The sequence below is a fragment of the Tachypleus tridentatus genome, chromosome 8 (assembly GCF_004210375.1).
Source record: "Tachypleus tridentatus isolate NWPU-2018 chromosome 8, ASM421037v1, whole genome shotgun sequence".
Classification (NCBI taxonomy): domain Eukaryota; kingdom Metazoa; phylum Arthropoda; class Merostomata; order Xiphosura; family Limulidae; genus Tachypleus; species Tachypleus tridentatus.
Genome location: NC_134832.1, coordinates 62715054 through 62742884, shown reverse-complemented (window position 1 = coordinate 62742884; position 27831 = coordinate 62715054). Strand labels below are relative to the sequence as shown.

The 27831-nt window shown below is 35.0% G+C and overlaps 1 protein-coding gene across 1 annotated transcript; it reads left to right on the top strand.

Annotated features, from left to right (window-relative positions):
• Positions 1-91: 91 nt before the first annotated feature.
• On the top strand, positions 92-27831 carry LOC143222511 (uncharacterized). Its single transcript, XM_076449113.1, has 2 exons — positions 92-185; positions 24348-27831. Exon 2 carries the CDS (start codon positions 24386-24388, stop codon positions 25355-25357), a length of 972 nt encoding a protein of 323 aa, XP_076305228.1. The 5' UTR covers positions 92-185; positions 24348-24385; the 3' UTR covers positions 25358-27831.

The window sequence follows — 27831 nt, the reverse complement described above, 5'->3', positions numbered from 1 at the left end:
TATACTTTTCGGTTTTGCTATAATAAAACATCGTCCCACCATTTCATGAAGCTCTTCTAGCCAAGATCGATAATCAGCTCAGAAAATTCGCAGGAAATCCTAGTCCAAGTAACTGAGGGCGGCTAAACAGTGAATCAAATGATGGCAGCAAATATTTCTACAAGCGATTGGGAAGACATTTTAAGGTACGCTCGACATACAATTATTTATGCATTTGTAAGGAGTATAACATACTGGCTGAAACTGTATAGATTTAAACTGGTAAAACAGATTATAGTTGTCTTAAGTGTCAGTCCTAATTTAGTAGTTGAGCTACGATTTCAAACTACTTAGTATTTAACAAGAAAAATCGATCAAAGAAGCTTTTTCTCCAGTGCTGTAGGGGTTTTGTAATGTTTTACAATAATTTATAAAAAACAGAATCCGTTCTTTTACGAGTTACGTACTGAATACATTTGTAACATCTTTCAAAAACAGAGATTTTACATTAAAACCGCACGTGCTTGTATTGCTAACAATAGTACTGTTTCTACTTCTAAAGCTCCCCAGTGGCTCAGCGGTATGTCTGCGAACTTACAACGCTAAAATCCGCGTTTCGATACCCATGGTGGGCAGAGCACAGATAGCCCATTGTGTATCTTTGTGCTTAATTCAAAACAACAACAAACAATATCTATTTCTAAAATAACGTAATACGCGATGTTAAAAATAACACACTCAAATTCAATAATGTCTGAATGTATTACCTTTTTTAAATGAAATAATTAAATAAAAATCGAGAAATTACAATTTAAAGTTGAAAGCAAAAACAGACCACTCAGTTATATTTTTCAAGATCATGTTTTGGGGAAAACTTGCTCCTTTCTACCCGAAACGTCGATTTAAACAGTCAAATTGAAACGTTTATTTTTGAAGTAATCGTTTGTTAAATACCATTTAAATTGCCCCCAGCTAGTAGAGTGGTAAGTCTACGGATTTACAACGCTAAACTCAGGGAGTCGATTCCCCTCGGTGGACTCAGCAGATAGCGCGATGTAGCTTTGCTATAAGAAAACACACACTATTTAAATTTTACCGAAACTCCAAAAAAGAATAAATAAATTATCAACAATAATCCTTAAATATTGACATTGCCAAAACATAAGCATTCACTAAACGAATATTAAGTACACATAACACTTAACTTACAGAGTTATTAAAAAAAACAATAGCATCAGTATTCATGAAGGAAAAATCATAAAACTAAAATATTTATCTATTAAGGAGGTAAGAAATATTACCAGTTTTTAAGGAACTTAATAAAAAACACTTTACAAAATTTACAGTAATATAGTTGGTAAAATGAATTATTTCAATTGATCTTATTCTGACTGGAATGCCAAAGACTGTTAAAAAAAAACAAACAAACGAGCTCCTGACATGTAACTCCAGAGATAACTGTTTGTTTGTTTAGAATTAAGCACAAAGCTACATCATGGGCTATCTGTGCTTTGCCCACCACTGGTATCGGAACTCGGTTTTTAGCGGAGTCCGCAAACATACCTGCTGTGTCACTGGGTGGCTAAAGATAACTTACTATTGTTAAGTTTGTTTGTTTGTTTTTTGGAATTTCGCACAAAGCTACTCGAGGGCTATCTGTGCTAGCCGTCCCTAATTTTGCAGTGTAAGACTAGAGGGAAGGCAGCTAGTCATCACCACCCACCGCCAACTCTTGGGCTACTCTTTACCAACGAATAGTGGGATTGACCGTAACATTATACGCCCCCACGGCTGGGAGGGCGAGCATGTTTAGCGCGACGCGGGCGCGAACCCGCGACCCTCGGATTACGAGTCGCACGCCTTACGCGCTTGGCCATGCCAGGCCCTATTGTTAAGAGTTTTACAAAATACAGAACACAACAGATGGTACAGTTATTATATTTATCAATAATAAAGTTCGGTAGTGTATTAAAATGAATGTTATAAGAATGGCGTGAGATGGCCTAGTGGTAGAATATTGGCCTCGCAATCTGAGGGCTGTGACGTGAAATCCCGAGTTCCAGAAAATGTCCACCATTTCAGCTTTGGGGTCTTTTATAATGAGCAAAATTTGGTAAGGAGCAGCCCAAGAGTTGGATGTGGTCAATGTTCATTAATTTACTTTCCAAATTGAGGATAGCAAGGAAGGAAAGCTGGAGAGGATAGATCTCAACCAACTGCGGGCGAAATTAAAACAAGCAATTTATTTAGAGAATATATATATATAAATTTTTTATAGAAATTTCACAACTTGGGGTGTTTTACTAATGCCCCACTGCAACTTTTCAAAAGATAAATAAAACAAATAAAGATTTTATTGCAAGTAAAAGATTTTATGCTAGTGGTATCGGTAATACATTATGCATAATAAACTTTCGATCTTTTAATATTGGCTCAATCAATGTCTTTATATTAATAACTAATTATAAGGAAAGCGTATTCAGATTTAGAAGATTTTTATTAAAAAGTAGACTGTCAATTTGATCATAATATATGGAAACTGTTATATTTTGACAAAAAAGACAAAAAGAAACTACGATACACCATCAACCAATGCTCTTGTAGAACCAATAAATAAGATTATTATTCAAATCTGCGTGCAAAATGAGCGGGTGTTTGAAGTAAAAAAAAATAACGTGTACATCAGGTTGAAATGGTGAATTTTTTGTCCATTCATCTGTCCGTCTGTATGAGCGAATTAGTATCTAAAGGTCAAAAGTTAGCTCCCATAGTCAGAATGTAGATAAAATTACTCATGATCATATACTTTTATTTATGTGTCTTTTTTTTCTCCCCCTAGTGCGTCGTGTTTTCATAGCAAATTTAATTGTAGTTTTGAATTGGCTAATAAAGGGGTTTAACGGTTACTTATGGATTGCTACTCGAGGGCTATCCACACTAGCCATACCTAGTTTTGAAGTTATAAACTAGAGGGAAGGCAGCTAGTCAACACTACCCACCGCTGGATTTGGGCTAATATTTATTATCGATTGTTGTCTGTTACTTGCTATAGCGATCCTGTGTTTATATTGGTTTGGAAACTACAAATAATACAAAGTTCATCACTGCAAGAATCCTCGTAACATTTTTCTGGTTTGTTCTTGTCCTGATGTAAGGTGGAATTTCCGCGAAATAAGTATAACTTATGACAAGTGGCGACTCTAATGGCACTTAGCAAGATGTTTAAGGCACTCATCATCTGAGAGTCGCGGGCTCGAATCCCCGTAACATCAAGTATACTCACACTTTCAGTCCCTCTATTCGTTGGTAAAAGATAGCCCAATGGTTGGCAGTGGGTTGTGATCACTAGCTGTCTTCCTTCTAGTCTTACATTGATAAATTACGGACGGCTAGCGCAGATAGCTCTCGAGTACCTTTGTGCGAAATTCAAAAACATACAAACAAAACAAAGTTTGGTATGACGAGGATTCATACCCACGACCCTCATATTGCTAGTCTAGCGCTCTAATCACCTGGCCGTGCCGGGCGCAACGATATGAACGTTCATGTCCCAATTACCTCTGTCCCCCTTTCAAATCTCAACATGAAAGCTTAGAACACAATCTTGTATTACTCGTAGTTACATTATCTGTTACTTCATGGAATAAACGAAAGATTATTTTTAAAGTAGTTAAATTTTTATTTTTATATATTAGTCCCACCATTGTATCTTTCTTATGACCATTTATTTTCCAAATCATTCCGTGTGATATATTTATTAATACTATATCCATTTCGATCTTTGTCTTGTCTGTTTTATTGTACATGTTAAACTAATATACACCTTTCTTAAGGTCTTCTCATGACACTATGTAACACATATTTTGTTCCTGGATAGTATGTGTTATTTCTTAATTGCTTATGTTGAAAAAGTACAGAAAATGGCCATTATTCCCTTCAAAATTTGCTTTTCTGACCTGGATAATGAAATTTAGAAATTAACCTATTTTCTATGTAAAAACTGGCAAATTTTCACATTTTTATTTACATAAGGTCTGAATAAAACAACATGTGAATCAAGATTTACATGTATTTATACTAATGTTATACAAAAATATTTGGAAGTGAGCAGTTTTTCGAGATGGCTGCTTTTTCTCTGGTGGAGTGGGTACAGAGAGCTCATGGCAGTGTGGCACTGGGGCGATGGATGATGGAAGATCCAGATACATGACAGCAGATGCATTCTTGCCAGCACGACAATTGGAAGGGTCCGCCATGCAGAAGTAGCAATTGCTTGAATGGTCAGTGGGTTCATGCCAAATTCTTGGAATAGCGAACTTTATGGCTCTCTTTTCCCCTCTGAACCATCTTGTAAAAGAGCAAAATAAAATTGTTATTATGAAGAATAAGTTTATTTCATCCACAACTAATGTGTAAGAGGTTCATGCAAAATATCTTATATGTGATATTTTTTCTATTCCATTAGAAATTAAGAAATAAATTAAAATTTTTAAAGGTCTAAAATTGTGTATAATAAAAATCTTACTATTCAAGCAAGCAAAAACTGTAGGGCCCTCCCTTCTAGGGTTTTTTGCAGTGCTTGCAGGGTTTGTCTTGATCCCCAATAGATATGCCGAAATATGCCTTGTAGGCTTCACACATTTTAGCAGATGCTGTAACAGAGTACTTTTTCGCTCTTGTCTTGATAAATTGGCCACATACATAACAGAATGCGTTTGGAGAATGCTTGCAGCTTCTTGATGCCATCTCTGATAAAGTCAGATTGGTCAATGTGTTCACTTAGGCAGCTAGAACTAAACTGAAGTGGTGAGTGATGAGCCCCTATATATATATTACTATGGAAAGTTCTAGAAAATTCTTATAGGTTCTACAATATTCTAGAATGTTTTTGAAAATTCTTGTAAGTTCGAGAAAATTCTCTATCAGCTATTCAGCACTGAATCTACCTGTAATGTTTTGGAAAATGGGTAAATTTGAAAATTTCATTAACCAGGTCACAAAAGCAAAGTTTGAAGAGAAAAATAGGTCTTTTCCATTTACTTTAGGCATAAGCAATTGGGAAATAACACTTTCTGCCAAGGAACAAGACAAAGTAAAAATTTTGTTACACAGTGTTATAACCTAAGTTTAATATGTTTGTGTTTCTGATCTTAATTATGAAATTTAAATAAAGTTTCTGAAACAGCTATTGATGAAATAGTAGATTTATTTGGTTAGAACGTTTAGTCTTTAACAGTGTGAAATGATCACGTACAACGTACAAGTGTCTTTGTATTTTGAATGTTGTATGTGATCACGTTCACTTTTAGAGTCTAAACGTTGTACTTAAATAAATGTACCATATCCGTCAACAGATGTATCTAAAAACTTAATATATAATTTGTTTTCTTTTGTCATCTAATGTTATAGCTTCCTTTATCTTACTTAACTGTTGTCTCAGGCCAAAATAGAGTAACAATGTTTGTTACAAATATATCATGTTTGTAAACATATCACGTTTTATTTTTCTCATCTACTCAGTTTTATTATTTGTATTTTTATTCGGGTCTAGAACGGTCTGGTGGTTAGGGCATTCGACTCGCAATCTGTGAGTCGCGGGCTCGAATCTCCTGACCCAACATACTAGCTCTTTCACCCGTGGTGGCGTTATAAGTGATATTCAATCTCACTACTTGCTAATAAAAGATTTGGCGCTGGGTGATGTTGACTACCTGCCTTCCAACATTTCAAATTAGGGACGGCTATCTTAAATATCTCTCAGCTATTTTTGCACGAAATTCAATAAACAGGTATACGTATACATATATTTAATTTCTTAGTGAATATTGGTATATAGAAGATATTTTAAAACTCTCTGTCTTGTTTTATGTTTTAATGTAACGCTCTTAAAGACGCTGTAAAATGAAACGTTGAGTATCCAATTAAATAAAATTTGTTGTTATACTTCCAGTATGTCTACACATAATTTGTATATTCTTTATACTGTTTTTAAGCCTAACAAAGGGCACAAGCCCTAAACATAGCGAAAATAAACGAATTTTCGTGTAAACATTTGTCGCTAACTGTCAGGCCCGGTATGGCCAGCTGGTTAAGGCACTCGACTCGTAATCTGAGGGTCGCGGGTTCGAATACCCGTCGCACTGTGACTCTTTCAGCCGTGATAGTCAGTCTTCTTATTCATTGGTAAAAGAGTTGGCGGTGGGTGGTGATGACTAGCTATCTTTCCTCTAGTCTTACACTGCTAAATTAGGAGCAGATAGCCTTCGTGGAGCTTTATACAAAATTCACAATAAACCAAACCGTTAACTTTCCTCAATAATCGTTTTCACAAATAAAATAGTAACTTTTACAATAAAGGGAAATACTTTGCTGTTTATCACTATTTGTGATACATACAAAAATAACGTAGAACATGTCGTAATAGCGAAACGATGGCTGGAATAAAAAAATAATGTTGTATTATTGTTTAGAGAAGAAATGTAATTTTTCTCTAACTTTATTATTAAAATTTAGATATTATGACGTTATCAAAACAATATGGACGCATTTGTTACTGAGTTATATAAATAAACACAAAATATAACTAATTTTTCATCATCATCAATAAATAAAGACCCTAAATAAACTGTAAATGCGATATGGAAAATCTTCAATTAAGTGAATAAAGACTCTAAATACGTTTATGGATTAGAAGATGAAAAACAAGAAAGGAACTAGTCACATTGATTTGACAAGGATATCTATGATCATCAAGTTAAACGTATGAATGAATGTTACAGAATGAGAACGGTAAATGAATGTCGTCAGGAACCAGGATATTTGTTTATAGCGGGAGTTTTTTTTCTCCAATGAATAGAGCTAGCTCCCTTGACTTTTTCTTTTGCATTTTTCTTTAGTACTTCTTGTTTTACTTATAAATTAAGCGGAAAAATGAGAATAATTGTAATTATTAGAGTCATGTTTGTGTTTAAAGGTGATGTGTTCGTTAATACAGGTACTGAGTTTTCTCCCTCTTGTGTCCTTTGTATTCATAAAAAATACTACTTATGCAGTTGTTTTGAAATTTACCTGATAGAATACTGCCTAGTTTTGTGTCAGGGATAAAACCAATTTAAACTTTTATTATAATATTGGGTATTTTATCTAGGTCATTCCATAATCTTTTTTTAGAGCATGAGGAAATCGGGAATTTAGGATCAAGAGCAGACGTTGGTGTTTGCTCAACTTGAAGTTATCGACAACACGGAAACTATTTTTTGAGTATTGTTAACCGTATTTTTCTCAACAGATTTAGTAAATTTGTTAACGTGAAGACAAAACGTATTTTAAATGTTGTACTTCTAGATTCAATATGTCTTAGGAATTGCAAATGGTTGTAGCATTAGAGATCGGAGTTTTTAAAATGCTTATTTCTGGATATGCGGGACGAGCTGAAAACCAAAGTTATATAGATGGCAGTGTGGGTAGCCTGGCGATAAGCACTTGTGGAGAAGTTTTGATCTGTTTTAAGATATGGAGAAATGTTAAATTTTTTATAGGTTTCTTGTTCTAGGTGAATTTTAAGAAGAGTGTTGTTTGATAATTCTTTGGAGAAAAACTGACTTGTAAATACGTCGTCAATATGTCGTATCGTATCCAGTCTATACAATAAGATTCAGTTTCTTTGTGTAGGTACTAAAAAAGCAGTACTCTAAGTAGTACCAAACGAATCGCCTCGGTCCCAAGGTTTACATAAAATTAAAACTTTTCATACAACTCCATAGGGATTCTGGGTATTTTGAAAAACAAGAAACTCATTTTACAAAGATTCCTCGAAAGCGGATCCCAAATTTATCATTGATTTACATTATAGCACGTAAGTAAATAAGCCTACTAATTAAACTTATAAATGTGAGTCATAAGCCTACGGTTTCGATAGTGTTGTGTGTCTTTTTCAGTTAAGGCTATATAAACGAAGAAATGCCGTAATCACACTGGCTGTTTTCATTATTAATCCTAAAAAAAATCGTTTATTCCACTTAAAATCTATTTCATCTCATTTTATTGATGTTATTACAAAAATTACTGATTAAAATTTTGGTGTTACAACTGGGTTTATATGGTGGAACTTGGAACTGAGCTAATCGGTAATGTCAGCAATAAATGCGTATAAGAATTTTGTTCGTTTTAAACACTGCGTTTTGTTAGATGTATTTGGCATCAATAAGTGACAACCTTTATATGCAAAAACGGCTCGTTTGGGTTGAGAAAATATTTTACATAGAAGGTCGAAACGTTGTTCGCTCTTCTATGTAAAATATTTTCTCAACCCAAACGAGCCGTTTTTGCATATAAATTTCTCAACAAGTGGATTTCTCGACATCATTAAGTGACAACCTTTGATCAGAATCGCAAAGCTGTTCAAACTATCAAGTATTTTCTCATCAGATGGTTATTACGCCATTAAAGAGTAATATAGCAAAAACTGACATTAGGCCTAAAATTGTTATATAAACAAGTTAACATTTTAGGCCTATTAGAAATAAAAAATAGCTAAGGAGAATAATTTAGAACAAACATAAACGTACATCTGTATGTTTATAAATTCGAGTCTTTTTTGTTGTTTCGATAAAGAGATCTTTAATTGTACTACGATTTCTATGGTTTGCTGAAAACTCAAAGAAGTGACTGGGGCCTGACATGGCCTGATAATTAGGCCGTTCGACTCGTAATTTGTGGGTTACTGAACATGCTTATCCTCTCAGTCGTAGGGGAATTATATATTATGGTCAATCCCATTATTTGTTTGCAAAAGAATAGCCCAAAAATTGATGTTGACTAGATGTCTTCTTTCCAGTTTATCATTGTTAAGTTAGGGTTTGGTTTGTTTTAAATTTCGCGCAAAGCTATATGAGGGCTATCTTCGCTAGCCGTCCCTAATTTTGCGATGTAAGACTAGAGGGAAGGCAGCTAGTCATCACCACCCACCGCTAACTTTTGGGTTCCTCTTTTACCAACGAATAGTGTGATCGACCGTAACATTATATAACGCCCCCATGGCTGAAAGAGCGAGCATATTTGGTGTGACGGGGATTCGAACCCGCGACCCTCAGATTACGAGTCGAGTGCCTTAACCACCTGGCAATGCCAGATCATTACGTTAGAGACGGATAGCCGTGGAGAAGAATTACGTAAAATTCAAAACCAATCAAAAATATGATTACGTTCAACCACGTGCTGGAAACACGAGAGAAAGCTTTTAGTCCTGTTGAAAAATGTCGGTTAGTTTCTCCGAACTAAGAGTTGTCAGAGTCTTTACATCGAATTTAAAGCACTGATTCTAATGTGTCACTGTCAACAAAGTTTCTTCACAGAAGGTGATCTAACATTTTCACTGGTAGGTAAGAAAGTTTTACACCGGAAACTATTTCAAGCTCTTGAATAGTTTTTGAAAAACAACAATAAAGAAGTGGGTAGTATGAAGAGATTTAGGGGTGTAAAGCAGCATATAATAAAGGGCAGTGGCGTAGCTAGGGGGGGCAAGGGGTACATCTGTCCCCGGGCGCAGTATCGTGGGGGGGCGCTAAATTGATGTTATATAATTAGGAATTATGGCTTTCATTTTGTCACGAGGGGGCGCGAAAACTGACTTTGTCCCCGGGCGCTGAAAACCCTAGCTACGCCTCTGATAAAGGGGTGGGATTCTTAAACTTCTAGTACTTGTCTCTTTCACCAATAATTGAGTTTCAACGGGCGAAAAAATGTTATTTATCACTTTGTTGATATACTTATTTTACGGTACAAATGGCTATTTAAACATTTGTCTCAGCGACAAAAGCCTATTGTAGGGAACAAATAGTTTTACCTGAATGAAAAAGAATTTTATGATTCCAATATTTTTTTTTGTTTAGGGTCGTAGAAGGAATTTCAATGGATGTAATCTCACGAATGTGTATTCTTACGACAAACGGGGTGTGTGAATTCATTTTCTATTTTTCCCACTACAATTATTCAAAATCCAATCTAACTTTCAATTTAAACCCGGAAAAGAGATTTTGAATTGCGTTCATTTGAATAGTTGAAACCTCGTGGGAACCCATCTTGTAACTAGTAACTCATTTTGTATTAGTTAAACGTAAAATAATTTGGTAAGGTTTCTTGTATTTCAGTTATATATATATATATTATTTAATAATAATGATTTCTGTTATTATCAAGTGACAAAAATCTGTAAATTTCAAATACCTTTCAGCACAATGCTGTATAATGAGCAACTTTAACTCTGTACCATCAAACATCACGTGCACAGATTTGGCTTTTCATTTCCAGAGGCTTGTTTGTTTTTGAATTTCGCACAAAGCTACACGAGGGCTATTTGCTCTTGGGTCGTTAGATAATTTGCAGACAAAAATACGTCCAGATGCAAAACATTGGTAGATTACCCAAATTACAGAAGAATATTTCTTAACTATACAAATATTTTTAAGTGCTGTCTTATATATTTTGCTAGAATTTCCTGTACTACTTATTTTACCATTCAGGATATTTTATAAATTAACTTTTTTATCTACCACCCAATGGAAAAGTGATAAGTCTATTGACTTACAGACCTAAAATCCACGGATCAATTTCCCGAAGTGAGCACATTAGATAGCCCAACGAGGCCTTGTCCTAAAACAAGCTAAATTATAATGCTTTTCTTCGGTCTTCTCGCATTTTCCACAAAAAATATTTGAATATTAACCAAAAATACAATAAAATGAATATTTGTATGATAAATATTGTAAATGATTCGTATAGAATGTAATCTGAACTGATGGTATATTTACGTTTGCTAAGCGACATTTCTAGGATGCTAATGCTAATCGTCACGTCTCTGTTGCTGTTATTATTTTATCCGGCCCTGTATGGCCAGATGGCTAAGGCACTCGACTCGTAATCCGAGTTTTGCTTTCATAAGCTTTTCGTCGTATTACAATACAGAGAAAACTCTATTTCAATACTGGAAACAACTATTGTTTCTACTCTGATGTTTGCCAATTCATATTGTATTGAAGAGATAAACGGAATCTCTGGCCGTTTGGTACGTATGGTTTTGCTGTCATTGTTAGCTTCTGGCTGCTAATGGTCTAAAATAGGTCTGTTCGTACTTAGCCCCATCTTTCGATGCTCAAATCAACAACATAACTCGAAACGTATTTACCTGATTTTGATCAGATTTGGTACGATGGTTGAGCATCTACCAAGGACAAGTTGATTGACTTTTGGTAATATAACTTCGTTATAATGGTAGCTGATTGGCATTAAAAAAAAAAAGGTCAAAACTCTTGAAGAAATAGAAATGGAAAAATGGATCTTTCCGCCCACGCCTACAATTCTAAAAGTTAGGAATTGTTTGGATTTTTAAAGGTGGATTTTACAGAAAAAAGAAAACTTTGCAGTTAAAAGAACTACTCATACTGATTAATCTTGCAAGTTCATATTTTTATAAAAATATGTGCTAATAAATGAAAAAACTTGGTGCAGAAAGAGCCCTTTCTGAGCGGCAATCCAAAGGTTTAGTTTTTACGTTTGCCGCTAGGAAAAGTACTGTGACGTAATAGTTGCCAAACAAACTGCCAACACCAGCGCGTTGAATGTAAATAAACATGGCCAATGCATACGGAGAAACAGAAGTGGAGTCTGTTTTGATTTTGTGTTCTGAACAGTGTCGAGTAGCGCCATATCAATTCAAACCTACTCTGAACGAACCTAGAACAGTTACTTTTGACACAGATCTGACAAGTTCTAGTGATGAGGACAGTTCCACGAGCGAGAGTAGCGGAACTGTGTGTGATACTGATAGCGCCCAGGCCGGTTGCGAGTCGGTCATACCTCCAGTGGAAGAATGGTAAGCGTAAGTCATGACAACAAATATGGTCCGTATTATTTCACGTGCAATTTTAAGCATCTTGAAACCTATCTGGTGTTTATAAATTATTGGTATCACAGACTGGGTTTTATTTGTTTATACTTTGTCGACTATGGTAACTAATACTCGGCCCTTCCACAATCATTGTACCGGGTATTTATGACTCGTAAAAAAAGGAATTTCAATTATACGTTATAATTCTGTCTATAAAATCAAACAAGATGTAGCAGTCTGAATAGTTAATTTAATATTTACTATTAATGTGTAATTTATATAACATATTCCGTATGTTTGTGCAAGGTGTAGGTGTGGTTTATGCGAGCAGATGCCAACCAGGAGAGTGCGTTTGTTGTCGCTCATACGACAAGGTATCAAACCGATTAAAAGATGAAGAGTGCATTATCAAGACTCGAGGCTCTGATGGAAATTGCCTGAATATTGATGTCTTGGAAGCATCATACTATGGATTTGTTGACTTGAATGATGAGGAGCCAAGTCACGAGTGTGTATTTTTCAAGATGCAGTTAAACCTAAAATAGTATATTTGAGTTTAACCTACAATTAAAGATACTGTTTATTTAAAACTATGATCCTGCCTGGCTTAAAACCCACGGAATCCAAAACAGTGGGATCCGACACAAAACATGAGCGTTCAAAGTGATCTTGACAAAACTTTGCATGGTGTGAAGGAGTCCAGTTCTTCCTATTGACCATCCGCACCCACTGTCGCCACCTTGTTGGTTTTTTCTCCTTGCACAGAAACGAAAAGAGGCTTTTTCCCGATGCCGAACAGTTTTTACAACCATAAGCAACGCAGTAAACCATGTTATCATAAAACAAACATAAAGTAGCAATATAAAAAAAATAGTCTCACAAAGTATGTAATCCGAAAAAAGCACCGATAAATTTACATAAAACACCAGCACTGAAAGGAACAAAATGGTTGGCGCGCAACGAAGCGTGTTTGGCAACTATTACGTCATAGTTGTAAAACGTCACGGAAACAACCGAGCGACCGAGAGGAACTTGAGTTCGATGACCTGCATATTTTGTTTCATTTTTTACTAAAAAATTTAAGTGTTTAAAAATATGGCAACCACACAGGAATTATACCTAAACAAAGTACAGTTTTTAAGATAATTATTAAATTTGTTGAAAATTCGCCTTTAAGGTTTGTTATTGCAGAAGTGAAAAAAACATTGCAGTGTGAAAATTACATTTTTATGCACCTTTCTAGTTATTTATAGTTTGATAAACTCAAAGATGCAAAACTGAACAATGAGCTAACTGTTACGTGCACATCGCACGTTGAACCACGATGTTTAGCGTTGTAAACCCTCAAACTTGTCGCTGAACCATCTGTTGTCTGCTATTTATAGAAGTAATCGTTATAAATATATTTGTCATCTCTTGTCGAAATAATGTTTAGTACCATTACGTTGATGTACCCATGTAAATAGCCTCCTAGTCACACAGTAGTATGTTTGCGGACTTATACAGCTAGAAACCGGGTTTCGATACCTGGTAGGCAAAGTACAGAAAACCCTTTGTTAGCTTGCGCTTAATAACAAACAATAACCCAAATAAATAAATATTTTAATTCAAAATTTTATTTGTTTCAAATTTATGTTGTTTCAAAAAAATAGTTGAATTTATTTGTAGTCTGCATAAGATATAACAATAATAGTACAAATTAATTAATATTCATTTCAGAGTTATCAGAATGTGTATTTTGCTTATTTTAGCAGAATGTGCATTTTACTTATTTTACAATTCGATTAATGACAAATTTTATAATTTTAACATAGTTTCTTAAGTAAAAATTAAGAGAGTTATTTGTAAATAGCTGTTTTATATTAAAATTTTCACATTTGATTTGCTCTAAAAAACTTACTGTAAATGTTTTACTAGAAACGAAAAACAAAATTTAAGCAAGGAACAAGATGGTAAAAGTCTGAGAATCGAAATTAAAGTGGATAACTTGACTTTAAAGTAGTTATTATATAAAAAAGTATTGTACTGTGAGTTTAAGGTTTTAAATATATTCATAAGATGAATCGTTAGGGGTGATGCATTCATTGATTGTTTTTATGATAATCATAAAAATGGAACATTATAGAATGGTTTGTTTGTTTTGGAATTTCGCGCCAAGCTACATGAGGGCTATCTGCGCTAGCCGTCCCTAATTTAGCAGTGTAAGACAAGAGGTAGGGCAGCTAGTTATCACCACCAACCGCCAACTCTTGGACTACTCTTTTACCAACGAATAGTGGGATTGACCGTCACATTATAACACCCCCACGGCTGAAAGGCCGAGCATGTTTGGTGCGACGGGGATTCGAACCGGTGACCCTCGGTTTACGAATCGAACGCCTTAACCCACCTGACTATGTCGGGCCTATTATGGGATGGAATAAAAACAAAATTAAGAACAATTAATTAATGTTCTGACATAAGAATGCACAAAAACTGCTGAAAATGTCACCGTAATGTTAATAAATATACGATTTTCCCGGGTAAAAAAAAAACACCTATTTTGGGTTAATTATAAATCAAACAGATATGTAAGCTGGAACAGTAAAAAAAAAGGTACGATTTTACAAATTTTCATTTTGAAAAAAAAAGTCCATTTTTAACTTTTGTAATAATGACCAGCCTTACATTTATGTACTCTTCTGTGGCTCAGTGATAAGATAGAGGAACTATAGCTATAAAACTTTGGGTTCGATCTCTGCAATGTTATATTTACAATGAAAAATGAAGAAAAGCAATAAACTCCTCATTTTATCTTATCTTATTTTAAAACATTTTCATACGTAACATGTGTGGTTTACTCTTGATACCCGTTTCATTGTTGAAAGATACATTTCCAGACGTAACATGTGTGGTTTACTCTTGATACCCGTTTCATTGTTGAAAGATACATTTCCAGACGTAACATGTGTGGTTTACTCTTGATACCCGTTTCATTGTTGAAAGATACTGTTATCTCTCTCATGGTAAATACACTAGAAATTCTAAATTAGTGCAAAATAATAAACTCTTTATGTGATTACTTAGAAAGTCTTCTGACCAATCATCGACAGTTTTACTTCTCTTCTTGAAATCTTATTAAATGCCATGTTTCGGATTATATAATTATATACACTCGTCCCTAATCAACTGATAAAATTACTAAAACATTTGGTTACTTATTTTTAAAAGAACTCGGTGAAACTAATGTTAATTTGTTCTGCTTAATCAAATGAAGAGTTTCTCGTAGGAATGGCCTCTTTTTAATAGAAGACTGACCTTCACAGCTGTCTTCAAATTCTTAAATGGATAAACCAGAAAACAAGCAAACAAACTGAACTGTATTAAGAAGAAAAGGTACATTGATCCAACTTAACACATCTAGAAATGTGATTACACACTTAATCTGTGTGTGTGTTTGTGTGTAAACAGATTGCTGTTTAAATGTATGCATGTACGTAGTACTTACTCAATCAGCTACGTGACAATGTCAGTTTTGAGAATTTCGTTTAGAAAAAAATTGATTTTTTATTTTCAGTATTACGTCTTTTATTTTATTGGGAATAATTATACGTCATAACTACTCGACTCAGTTTCACGTTTCATCGAATATTTAGTTTGAAAAAGTTATCCAGAAAGTCAAAGAGAGGATAAGAATTTATGCCAGGAAGGTTGAGTTTCAGTTGTTATGTAATACCAAGAAATAATTTTACAAGCAGTACTGAGCACCGCCATAGAATTTTTCTGGCAGACTCTATTTATTCAATATAGTATGATAGCAAAATATCTGCAGTAGCTACCATATGGTTAAATTATGAAGGTTTTGGGGGCTTGTCTGTGTGTGCATATTTGTCCTACCGTAGGTGTACTGGAAAATTGTTTTTTTTTTTTTATGATTCCTGTAAATAAGTAGACACAACCCTTACATGTATTAATTTTTACATATCCATAGTTTAATGGCATAATTTGTTTTAATTAATGTATTTCAGCTCTTTTCTTTTTTGCAAATTCTTTACCCTTATATTTGTCGCACGAGCGTGAACAAAAAACCAAAATCATTTAAAAAATTCTTAAGTGTTGTTACTCTTCCATTATATTTTTGTTTTCTGACCTGTACGGAGCAAATGTTTACTAAGTTATGTGCTGAAAATGGTCTGTTATTGGAGTGGAAAAATAACACAATAAGCCGCATGACGTAGAGGTGAAATCCAACAACAATTTTTTTTTGTTAAACATTCGTTTCAATTTGAGTGACTTTTAAAACCTTAAAATGCAACAGCTGTATTATTTGTGAATGTAATTATGAAAGAAGGTTCGTGTCTTGACTGTAAAAGTCTAGAAAAACAACTTAAACGAATTTATTATAAAGCATAGAAAAGGTATTCAAGTCCTTGACTAACTTTAACTTTGTAAAAGTATTTTACTTAGTATTTTCTTTTTTTTTTGTAATCGTGTTGCATCAACGTAATCTTATTATTTAATCCCCTAACGACGCTCTTAGTAAACTGATAATGAGATTGATACACTTAAGATATCCTTTGACGATGCAGATAAAGTTTTGTCTTCTCTAAAATTGACAGTAACTGTGAAATATTTTTATAATATTTTCATTGTTTATTTCTGAGTTAACAAATACAGCTACAACTTGAAGACGTACTTAGGGATAAATGTATTTGTGTGTATTTTGTATAAGAGAAATTACAATTGAAATAAAAAAAATATTATACAAAATTGACGGGTATTTTATCGAATTCAGTAATTTATTTAGAATTAATGTGTAGTGTCTTTTTACCAAGTTTCCAGCTTTATTGTCTTAATAAGATGGTACTTTCACTGAACGTGGCGTTTTTTGTTTTGGAAAAGTTTTTCAACAACCAAAACATTTACAATTTTCTGAAAAATTGGAAGTTTATACTCAATTTCAGACATAGATTAACGTTTAGCGTGTAATTAATCCAAGTAACTAAGCAATTTTAAACTTAAAATACGAGTTTGACCAATGTTTTTAGTACCAGCCATCAGTGTTCTGCGAGTAAGATATTTTAACTCTGGTAATAAATACCAACTACCAGATTTTTGTATTTGTTCGTTCGTTTTGAATTTAGCGCAAAGCTACACCAGAGCTGTCTGCGCTAGATATCCGTAATTTAGTGGTGTAAGACTAGCAGAAAGGCGGTTAGTCATCATCACCCATTGCCAACTCTTGGGCTACTTTTACCAACGAATAGTGGGATTGATTGGTCACATTAGAGCACCCCCACAGCTGAAATGGCGAGCATGTTTGGTGAGACGGGAATTTGAGGCTGCCACCCACAAATTACGAGTGAAACGCCTTAACCGCCTGGCCATGGTGGGCCTTTTATAAGTAAGCAAACTAATTGTGATAATATCAATAATTAAAGATCTGTAAGTAAACCAAATGAACTTTGCAGTACCAATAATTAATACTTTATAAGAAAACTAAACTAATTTTGCAATACCAACCATCAAAACTTTATAAGTATTTGTTTTGGAATTTCGCACAAAGATACTCAAGGGCTATCTGTGCTAGCCGTCCCTAATTTAGCAGTGTAAGACTAGAGGGAAGGCAGCTAGTCATTACCACTCACCGCCAACTCTTGGGCTACTCTCTTACCAACGAATAGTGAGATTGACCGTGTCATTATAACGCCCCTACGGCTGAAAGAGCGAGCATATTTGGTGCGATGGGGATACGAACCCACGACCCTCAGATTAGAAGTTGCACGCCTTAACACCCTTGGCCATGCCGGGCAAGCTTTATAAGTACACTAAACCATCTTTGCATCGCCAACTATCAGATTTATGTGAACTGAATTAGTTTTACTACACCCACCATCAAATCTCTGCAAGCGAGCTAAATCCCCTTTATGATACCAACGGATACCATAAAGAAGAACCGTGATTTATATAATGGTATGATTTAACTTACAAATTCATTTCTTTGGATCGTAGTTAAAAATTATTTTTGTTTCAAATGAGTATCTTTTAAATGTAAAATAATTTCTTATAATATTATACAAAAATAAGTTTCATCTATATTTCATAAAATAGAGAATTCTACATTATTGTTTTGAGTGGGCCACAGTTATACAGTGTCGTCACGCCCACCTGGTGACTCAGTAGTATATATGAGGAGTTATATCTCTAAAAATCGGGTTTCGATACTTGGGATGGGAAGTTAGCTTTTAAGAACAAATACAGGGTGTTCGGAAAGTCACTGTGCAGTTTTATAATCATATTTTAACAGCATTCATTCAGTCTATTTCAAGCCAACAACTGATAGCGGTGTTTAGAAACAAAATAAGAAGGATCCAGGCCTGTATTGATGCCAACGGGGGTCACTTTTAACATTGTTTATAATTGTCATTCATATTTACCTCCTGTATTCTATATTGAAACATGTCTGTTAATAAATATACAAGTGCACAGTGACTTTCCGAACACCCTGTAGTATCACCACGTAATTCACTCTTTACTTCGAATATTTCAAATAAAATCGTCTAACAGAAATATAATTAATTACACCTAAAATGAATCTCTTTTCGGAAAAAGTCATTAATTTGAGAGTATCTGAAGGTAGTCTGTGTGCATTACGGAAAGGAGAATAAATATAATGTGTAAAGTGTGAGTTGAAAGCAACAGAGGTAACATGTATGTAGCTAGACAAAATGCTACAGAAGCTAAAAGTATTATGTATAGTCAACACTGTGTGAAACTAGGATAAAAATGCTAAAGAAGCCAAATGTACACTTAGTATTGTGTGAAACTGGAATCAAGATGTTTCGGAAACTTAAAGTAAATTCAGTATTATGTAAAACTGAGATCAAAATGCTACAGAAGGTAAAAGTAGAGGCACTATTGTGTAAAATTGAGATCAATATGCTTCAGAAGCTAAAACTAAAGTCAGTATTGTGTGAAACTGAGATCAGATGCTTCAGAAGCTGAAACTAAAGTCAGTGTGTGAAACTGAGATCAAGTGCTTCAGAAGGTAAGAATAAAGTCAGTATGTGTGTGTTTTCTTATAGCAAAGCCACAGAGGGCTATCCACTGAGCCCACCGAGGAGAATCGAACCCCTGACTTTAGCGTTGTAAATCCGGAGACTTACACTGTACTAGCGGGGGGCAAATGAAGTGATTATTGTGTGAAATTGAGATTAAAATGCTACATAAGCTAAAACTAAAGTCAGTATTGTGTGAAACTGAGATCAAGATACTAAAGATGCTAAACGTACGATCAATATTGTGTGAAATAGATCAAAACGCTTCAGCTAGTAGTTATAAATTATGTATGTACACATATACGAAATAGAAAGAACAACCAGTATTATACTAATGTTGAGATAACAGTATTTTTGTTGATAATTACACTTTAATGATACACAAGTTTGAGATGGGAAAAAACTTTCGTCGATTTTATTGAACTATAATACATTTATGGTCTTGTTGGTATTTAGATAATGTGACATACACGATATAACAGAAACGTCTGATGGAAAAGGAGTCAATACCTAAAGAAACTATAACACATTAATGAACGGGGGATGAGTAAGTCGGGGGATTGAAACTTGAAATTAAATTCACGTCTGTTTGTTTTTCTCAGATCCATCGGTGATGTTTACTTTGAACTTTCCAATTACTCGTATTACATAAAAATGTTACTACAATCTTTCTTTAATAGGAAAATATTTTCATTTTTTGTTAGAAAGGAAATATTTAATTCTGAGGGATGTTTATTAAGATAACAATGACGTAAAACTAATATTATCGCGATGAATTACAATGCCATGATAATAATAACTATACGCTTAGGGATATCTTATGAAACAAAGTTACATCAGTCACATTGGTTTGTTTAGGATTAAGCATACAGCTACGCAGTTGGCTGTCCGTGTTTTTATATATGTAGAAGATGGCTGGTATGGATAGAGAAAGCACTATATTGAGGAGCGAACAACGTTTCGACCTTCTTCGGTCATCATCAGGTTCACAAAGAAAGATAGAGGTAACTGACCGATAGCTGACCACATGTTTAAAGGCGGTTGTGTAATTGAGTGGAGGAATGTAGAGGGCGTGCTTAGATGTTTGATTATATTTATTAATCTAGGTATAAAGTTGTTCCTTTGTATTGGTTTGTTTTGGGCTTGAGTTGTTGTATAAGTAAGGCTTCTTTAATTTTGCGTTTGTTCATGTTTGTTTCTACATTCCTACACTTAATTACACAACCGCCTTTAAACATGTGGTCAGCTATCGGTCAGTTACCTCTTTCTTTGTTTGTGAACCTGACGATGACCGAAGAAGGTCAAAACGTTGTTCGCTCCTCTGCAAAGAGCTTTTTCTGTCCATACCAGCCGTTTTTTACAGATATAATTTTCTCTACAAGTGGGTTTTCTCGTCGTCACGGAGTACCCGTGTTCTGCCCACTACGGGTATCAAAACCCGGTTTCTAGGACCAGGAGTCTGTGAACACACTTTTGTGTCACTGGGAGGCCAGTAACGTTGGACGTAGCTTTAATATTCAATATTATTTTACAAGCACTACAAATAAATATTTTATCGTTATTTGATTAATATACATCCCATACGAATAAAAAAACATGTCATATATAATAAGATAGATTTACACATTTAGCTTTAATTAAAGGGAAAAATTCATTCTTAACATAATTAAAGGCGTGTTGCTACGCAGTTGGGTTTAACTTTCCAAAACACCAGAGAACAATTACTTTGGAGTAGAACAACATTTTAACTTTTTTCATGGGAATGCTGAACCTTATATGGTTTAAACAGGTCCGGGCATGTCCTAATGATTAGCGAACCCAGACTTTGTATCTATTTTTTAATTCGTTATTCACGTCCCGTTGCGTCAAAAACACGCTCCCTGCTTTGGATTATGAGTGCGTCATTAAAGTAACGGTCATAACCCACTATTTGTCCAAATTATAACGGCCAAAGACATTCCCTGTAATCTATCAGTTCAAAATTAGGACAGCTACACGCAGACAACCTTTATGTAGCTTTGTATGAACATTTTAAAGATGTATATATGTTCCCTAAAGGGTCTATATCCAGACAGCCTTTGTGTAGCTTTATGTCGACATTTTAAAGACGTGCGTGTGTTCCCCGGTGGATCTATATGCAGACAGCCTTTGTGGGCTCGGAGTGGACAGGTGGTTAAGGTACTCGATTTGTAATCCGAGGGTCGCGGATTCGAATCCTCGTCACACCAAACATGCTCGCTCTTTCAGCCATGGGGGCGTTATAATGTGACGGTCAATCCCACTGTTCATTGGTAAAAGAGTAGCCCAATAGTTGTCGGTGGATGGTGGTGACTAGCTGCCTTTCCTCTAGTTTTACACTGCTAAATTACGGACGGCTAACGCAGATAGCCCTCGTGTAGCTTTGTGCGAAATTCAAAAACAAACAATCTTTGTGTCGCTTTGTATGAACATTCTACAGATGTACATTTGCTCTCCAGTGGCTCAACGATAAATTCACGGCTTTGTAACTCTAGAATCCAGAGTTCGTTTTCTCGCCATGAGCAAACTATTGATAGTATATTGCACAGTTTTGTGCTAAAAACATGATAAACAGTTGGCTTTCATCATTTAAAGAATAAAATAAATTTATTATTTTCTCATAGAGAGGTAAGACAGTAATGCACAACCAATTGTTAATTTATAAATTTTTGGAAAATAAGTTGTATAATTTTTTTCACTTAAACATTTAAACATTATTATCGCTGCTTTTCTATAGCGAACTATTTTAAATGTTACATTATACTTAATGCTGTATTTTCAGGGTGAAAAGAAAATCAGGAGTAAGCTAAACATTTTTGTTTGTATAAAAAAAACATAGAATCTAATTCACCCATTTATAATCTTGAAAATGCAATGTATATATTACAGATTGCATACGCAGCTAGCCTCAAAAAACTGTCTAGCCAAGTTGTTTCAATCCATGAACAGTTAGTGATCAATATACAGAAAAGTGTATATCGGTATTCCTTGAAGACGATTCGTAGTAACAAAGGAGCTTGAAACCTCCTAATTATGTAGTTACTGTTTCGGTTTAATAATTTGTATGAAAATAACGAAATCTGAACGATTTTGTAATAAGAGACACTGTTATAATCATTATGTAGTTTGTATTTTAATGGACATATTTTTATAGTTTATATTTTAATGGACATATTTTTATAACTGCACATATTTCTGTCTTTGCTGTAGGAACAATGTTAATTGAATAATGTACGTTTTCCAAACTTCTGTCATCAACAGTCCCATCAAATAAATATGGTTTCTTGCGTGCCACTATTTTTTATGCGAGTGAAAGAAGTGACGACATGTTATAAACGGACACGCATTAAAATGTTATACGTATTGTAGTGAGGAGTTACTTTATTAATTAACAAAAAAAAAATTAAAATGCCTAATTTTGCAGTATTCACTATTGACTCTACCTTCATCTCTTGTGCTCCCATAATTTTCGTCCTGTAGGGGGCGAGTTCTACATTTTGAGAAAAACTGGTGTAATGTTTTAAAGCTCACATATCGTGATGCATGTTGCAGATTCCATATCTGGATATGTTTATATTTTACAAATGGTTTCCTTAATAACTAGAACAAAACTAACACACATAAATTCGCACGTATGCAATAAGCAAAGAAGGCTGTTTTATATCTTCTGGATATTTCCAGAAAGGAGTTTACAATTCAGAAAATGTGGTTTTTGATTTTATGTTCAAAACGCTCGTGTTTTATAAGACAAAGTGGTAAATGGATTTGAACACAAATCATGTGCGGCTGATAAATGTTTAAATGTTCAAATTATGTGTTAAGTACAAGCAACGTTAGTGCAAATTTCATGTTATCTTGTGACTCATCACAGAAGCTTTTTCTCAGAATATTACATGAGCTTTTACAGAAGTTGGTAGCTTGGCTGTAAAGCCCTATTGTTTTGTATTAGAACAGCGTTAGGTTCTCTGTCACAGTTTGTTTTAACTTTGGCGCAAAACTACACGAGGGCTATATGCGCTAGCCGTCCCTAATTTTGCAGTGTAAGACTACAGGGAAGGCAGCTAGTCATCACCACTCACCGTCAATTCTTGGGCTACTCTTTTACTAACGAATAGTGGGATTGACCGTCACATTATAACGCCCCCACGGCTGAAAGGGTGAGCATGTTTGGTGTGACGGGGATTCGAACCCACGACTCATAGATTACGCCTTAACCACTTGCCCATGCCAGGCTCTGTCACAGTTGTATGGATTTGAGTGTATGTGTGCAGGAGAAGAGATATGTTTAACTTCATGTATATTATCAGCATACAAGCGTCAGCATTCGTTATATACTTAAATACGTAATATTCACCTTTTTACCGAAACGCTTTACTTCGAAAAAGAAATAATCGAAGAAACTGAGTTTATTCAATATTCAACGTACAAAATCTGTATTAGTGCGATCATAGTAAGGACGGCATCACCAACACGAGGTATTCCCGGGCTCGAAGTCGGTAAGTGGAGATGTGTTACCATGGTGATAGCATTGGGCACATTAATTTTAATAACAAGGGATGGATAGTATGGGAAGACGATAAGCCTAATGGTAATACTATGATGTTCATCACTCATTCTTCAAAGTGAGATAGATTTAAAGTTCGAGGTGTTTTATGTTTCTCGCTTAATAAGGACAAGAACTGGCACTCTTGTGTTTTACAGACACAATAGCTATAGTAGATTTCACTTCAATAACAAGAAGGAATTATTTTACCTTAGTTTTAGACCCCAGTGATACAGCGGTATGTCTGCTAACTTACAACGCTAGAAACCGGTTTTCGATACCCGTGGTTGACAGAGCACAGATAGCTCAATGTCTAGCTTTATGTTTAGTTATAAATAAAACAAAAACCTCAGCTTTATTTCAGTGATGAATGATTTGTTATCTTAGCCAAGATTAGCTGCTTTCTCAGTCAGATTGGTTCCCGTTCAACAACTTTCCAAAACCTGAAACAACTCTAAGTTGACAAGAATAATTTAAGAAGATATACTGATAAGGGAAGTTCAACGGATGGTGTAATTAAGGTATGGACTATTCTGTAAAGAGAAATAGAAAACAAAAACAAAAGAAAAATATCTGTTCTGAAAATACAGTCTATAAATTATGTACAACAATATTCACTTCGTGTGATTTTCATGTACTTAGAATGGCATTACATTTTTCTATGAAAGTTGCGTAAACTGTGAAACTGGAGTGTTTCAATCAACGATTATGTTTCTTCTTCCTGATGTAATGTAACACTTATAGTATTTAGAATAACTGAGCGATATTTGCTCCACCAATGTTCAGGAGATTTTTGCTTCAGTTCCTGTGATTTTTAAGTAAGTTTACTTTGTATTTTAGTTACTTGTGTATTATATAACTTTTTTATTTTCTATAATGTAAATAGGATTGGTCTCGGGATTTTCCGGGAGAGATGATGAAATAATGGATGACACTGTACAGCCAGAAACAGAGACACTTCAACAGCCTGTAGTTATCGAAGCTGAGCAAGAGGTGGCCAAATCGACCAGCAGTGGACTCAATAAGAACCTGCTACGCTGCTTGTTACTGGTGTTACCTGTAGCAATACCTGTAGTGATCTACTTACGAGACGTTGCTCCTACACGTCGCATCTTCCTCACCACTTTTGTGCTGTTACTGGTTGTCGTTTTCTCCTGTATGTTGATGGCGCTTCTGCGGGCTCATCGGCGCCATCTGGAGGATGCTATGTCGGACAGTGAGATAACGCGGGAACTTGCGCAACATCACATACTGTCTATGACGAACCGCTTTTTACCAAGAGGCTTGTACAATGGCAGATCACCCTGTGGCACGCACGAAATTCACTCCTATACCCACACCCCTGTTCATTACCATCTTGCACCCCACTACCACAGTCGTTCTCCATCCCCGCAGGTGCCTCACTCACCAGTTTCTCTTGACTCTCCTTCGTGCCGCCAACATTCACGCTCACCCTCTCTCCGTCAACCCTCACGCAGTTCTTCGGTACGCCAGCATTCGTCCAGATCTCCTCTCCATCGGGACTCGAGATCGCCTTCCCCTTACAGAACTCGCCGCTCTTTTCGGCGTCATTCTTCTAGCTCTCCTCCGCGTCGAGTCCAATCGACCAGCCGCCTACCGCGGTCGCCTTCTCCTTATCGTGTAGCGCTGTCTCCGACATCTTACGCGGACCAACTGACGCCACCTGTCGTTCATCCAGGTCGATCCCATTCGCTCTTTTTCTCAGTTCACGTAAACTCTACACAAGTGCACGTTCAGCCACCCACCAGGGATGATCCACCACCCTACGAAGTTGCTTTAGGATGTCCCCTGGCTACTGTCTGTAGCCCAGGAGAAGGAGCCTGTAATCCACAAGCTGAAACTCCGCCTCCCAGCTACGATAAAGTAATAAACTAGTGATAAAATTCTCTTTGCCGATTATCGATATCGCACGAACTCGAACATTTTACGAGGACCAGTCTTGCTCGTAAGGTGGTCATTAGTGTGGAAAACAGTCAGATCTGCTGTAGAAAACTGGAAAATCCCAAATTTATTGCTGGTCAAAAGGAAATACCTTTGCTTCGATTTATTTTTGTGGCCAAAAATAACGCAAAATTTGCGTATACTTGCTCTTTAATCAGCTATAATATGTGAAAGTCACTTTACTTCGTAATTATATCCACTGAAATAACTTTACGCAAATACAGTAATATTACTAACTACATATATTGTAATACTGTTTCTTGGTATTGAAAGTGATACAAACACACACACACAAAGTAAAGATAAAAACATTTATAATGCTTTATGTGTGTGACAGGGATCGTCTGAATTCGGAAAATTTGGTACGATACGCAGATACTCCAGAAAAATTCCGACAGTGACTAAAACTTATTCCTGACGTGGCTTAAAAGTATTATACATCTCTCAGTTTCTTTGCGCTTATCAGTGATTAGTCACAGAGAGTTTCGAACAACTTTTTCAGGGGTTCCAGAGCGTTAACTACAAACATTTAAAAATTATTGGCTAAAAACAATTAGTATTTTCTTGAATAATGTTACAATGTTTATATGGGATGCTTAAAGGACCTTTAAAATGGTAACAAAAGTCTCAGTTAACAAGATATTTGTTAGAGATGATCTTTGACTATTTACTGTGTTACTGAACTCTAATATTTGTATCTATATTAAAGTAGAACAAGTTAGGTTATTATTTATCTGGCCTCAGCGAACCAATGTAGTCAACACAACTCATGTAATACTTGCACATTGCTTTTTATATAAATTACCTGCTTAAAACCATGCTCAATTTATTACTTTGGCCAACTGGTTCTTAAGTGGCTTATTGTTAACGAACTGATTCATGCTGTCTGTTATTGGTCGACTCCAGAGACAGTATCCTTGGTAAAAAAAAAATTAGTTTTAGTAATGAATTTTTGGTTAAAAGGTATAAAATGCTGTGAAATACTTACATATAAACTCAACAGATTTTACTTTATTACACAAAATTTAACGAGGGCTAATGAATTAGATCGTTTATTAGTATTTTTTATTCTATATCTACCACTTTCAGCCTTGTTGTATACCATTAGAAGGATGAAAATTTAATGTGTTGTTGTCTTTTTATATATATATATGTATATGTACATATATTTTCAAAATAATATGTTTTCCTACGAACTAGCTTAATGTTTCGCAAACATACATAAACACACACACAATATGTTTGCTATTTAATAAAAACACGACACTTTTTACGTTCTATCCAACATTGTGACTTATCAGGGTCGTAGTGCACCTTCCTTTCTCACACTGTCTTCTTCACAAAGTGTTGAAAGAAGTGGTATTTTAACACCTTTGTTTTCTTCTTCTATGTCTCCCGAACTATCTTCTGTTCAAATATTGTAAAGTTAATACGTTATTTCCTGAAAACCATTTGATTTATCGTGTTCTTACAGACTTCTACCTAAATATTATAAAGTCGAGATTCTACTTCTTTAAAATTTTTGGCTTTACCCGGATCTTTCAGACTTTACGTCACACTAAACATGCTCGCCCTTTCAGCCATGGGGGCGTTATTATGTGTGGTCAATTCCACTTTTCGTTGGTAAAAGAGTAGCCTAAGAGTTGATGGTGGGCGGTGATGACTAGCTGCCTTCCCTCTAGTCTTACACTGCTAAATTAGGGACGGCTAGCGCAGATAGCCCTCGTGTAGCTTTGTGCGAAATTCAGAAAACAAACAAATCTTTCAGTCTATCTTCTGCAAAACTAAATATTCTGATTAGTAAATGTTCTATTTCTTAAATATATTTAGTTTGCTAAGTTGGACTCTGAACTTTTTTCATGTGGTTTATTCGTCTGTACATGTTGTATCCCTGAATTACCTAATTTATACCAGACATCGCTTAAGTTACTATAGTATATTACATTGAGCATTTCGTGTATTTCAGAATGAGATTTGAGAATAAAATGATATTATTTATCATTGCTTAGAAACATTGCATTTTTATCATTGGAAACTGCACTGAGCTTATCTTGTCGTACATTTTTCAGTTTCTTGTCTGCTTTCACTTTTAAATCTCACTAGATTTTAAATATGAATTTTTTTCAAGTTTTAGCCAATCATTGTGAGTATCTTGTTCACATTTCTTTCTTCTGCTGAACCTTCGGACTTACAATACAATTGATTTTGACTGTTCCGTTACGTGGGAATAGATATTAATTTGTTCTGTTTTTTATTTGTGCATGAATTATAACTTAACAAGTAGATAAACATGAATTACTTTTTTAGCTGTGTTGAATAGTATTGTGGATAGACGTTGATTAAATGAAGGTATATAGTAAAACTTGTCAATTTTCACAGCTTCAAAAAGGTTCATTTTTGAACACAGA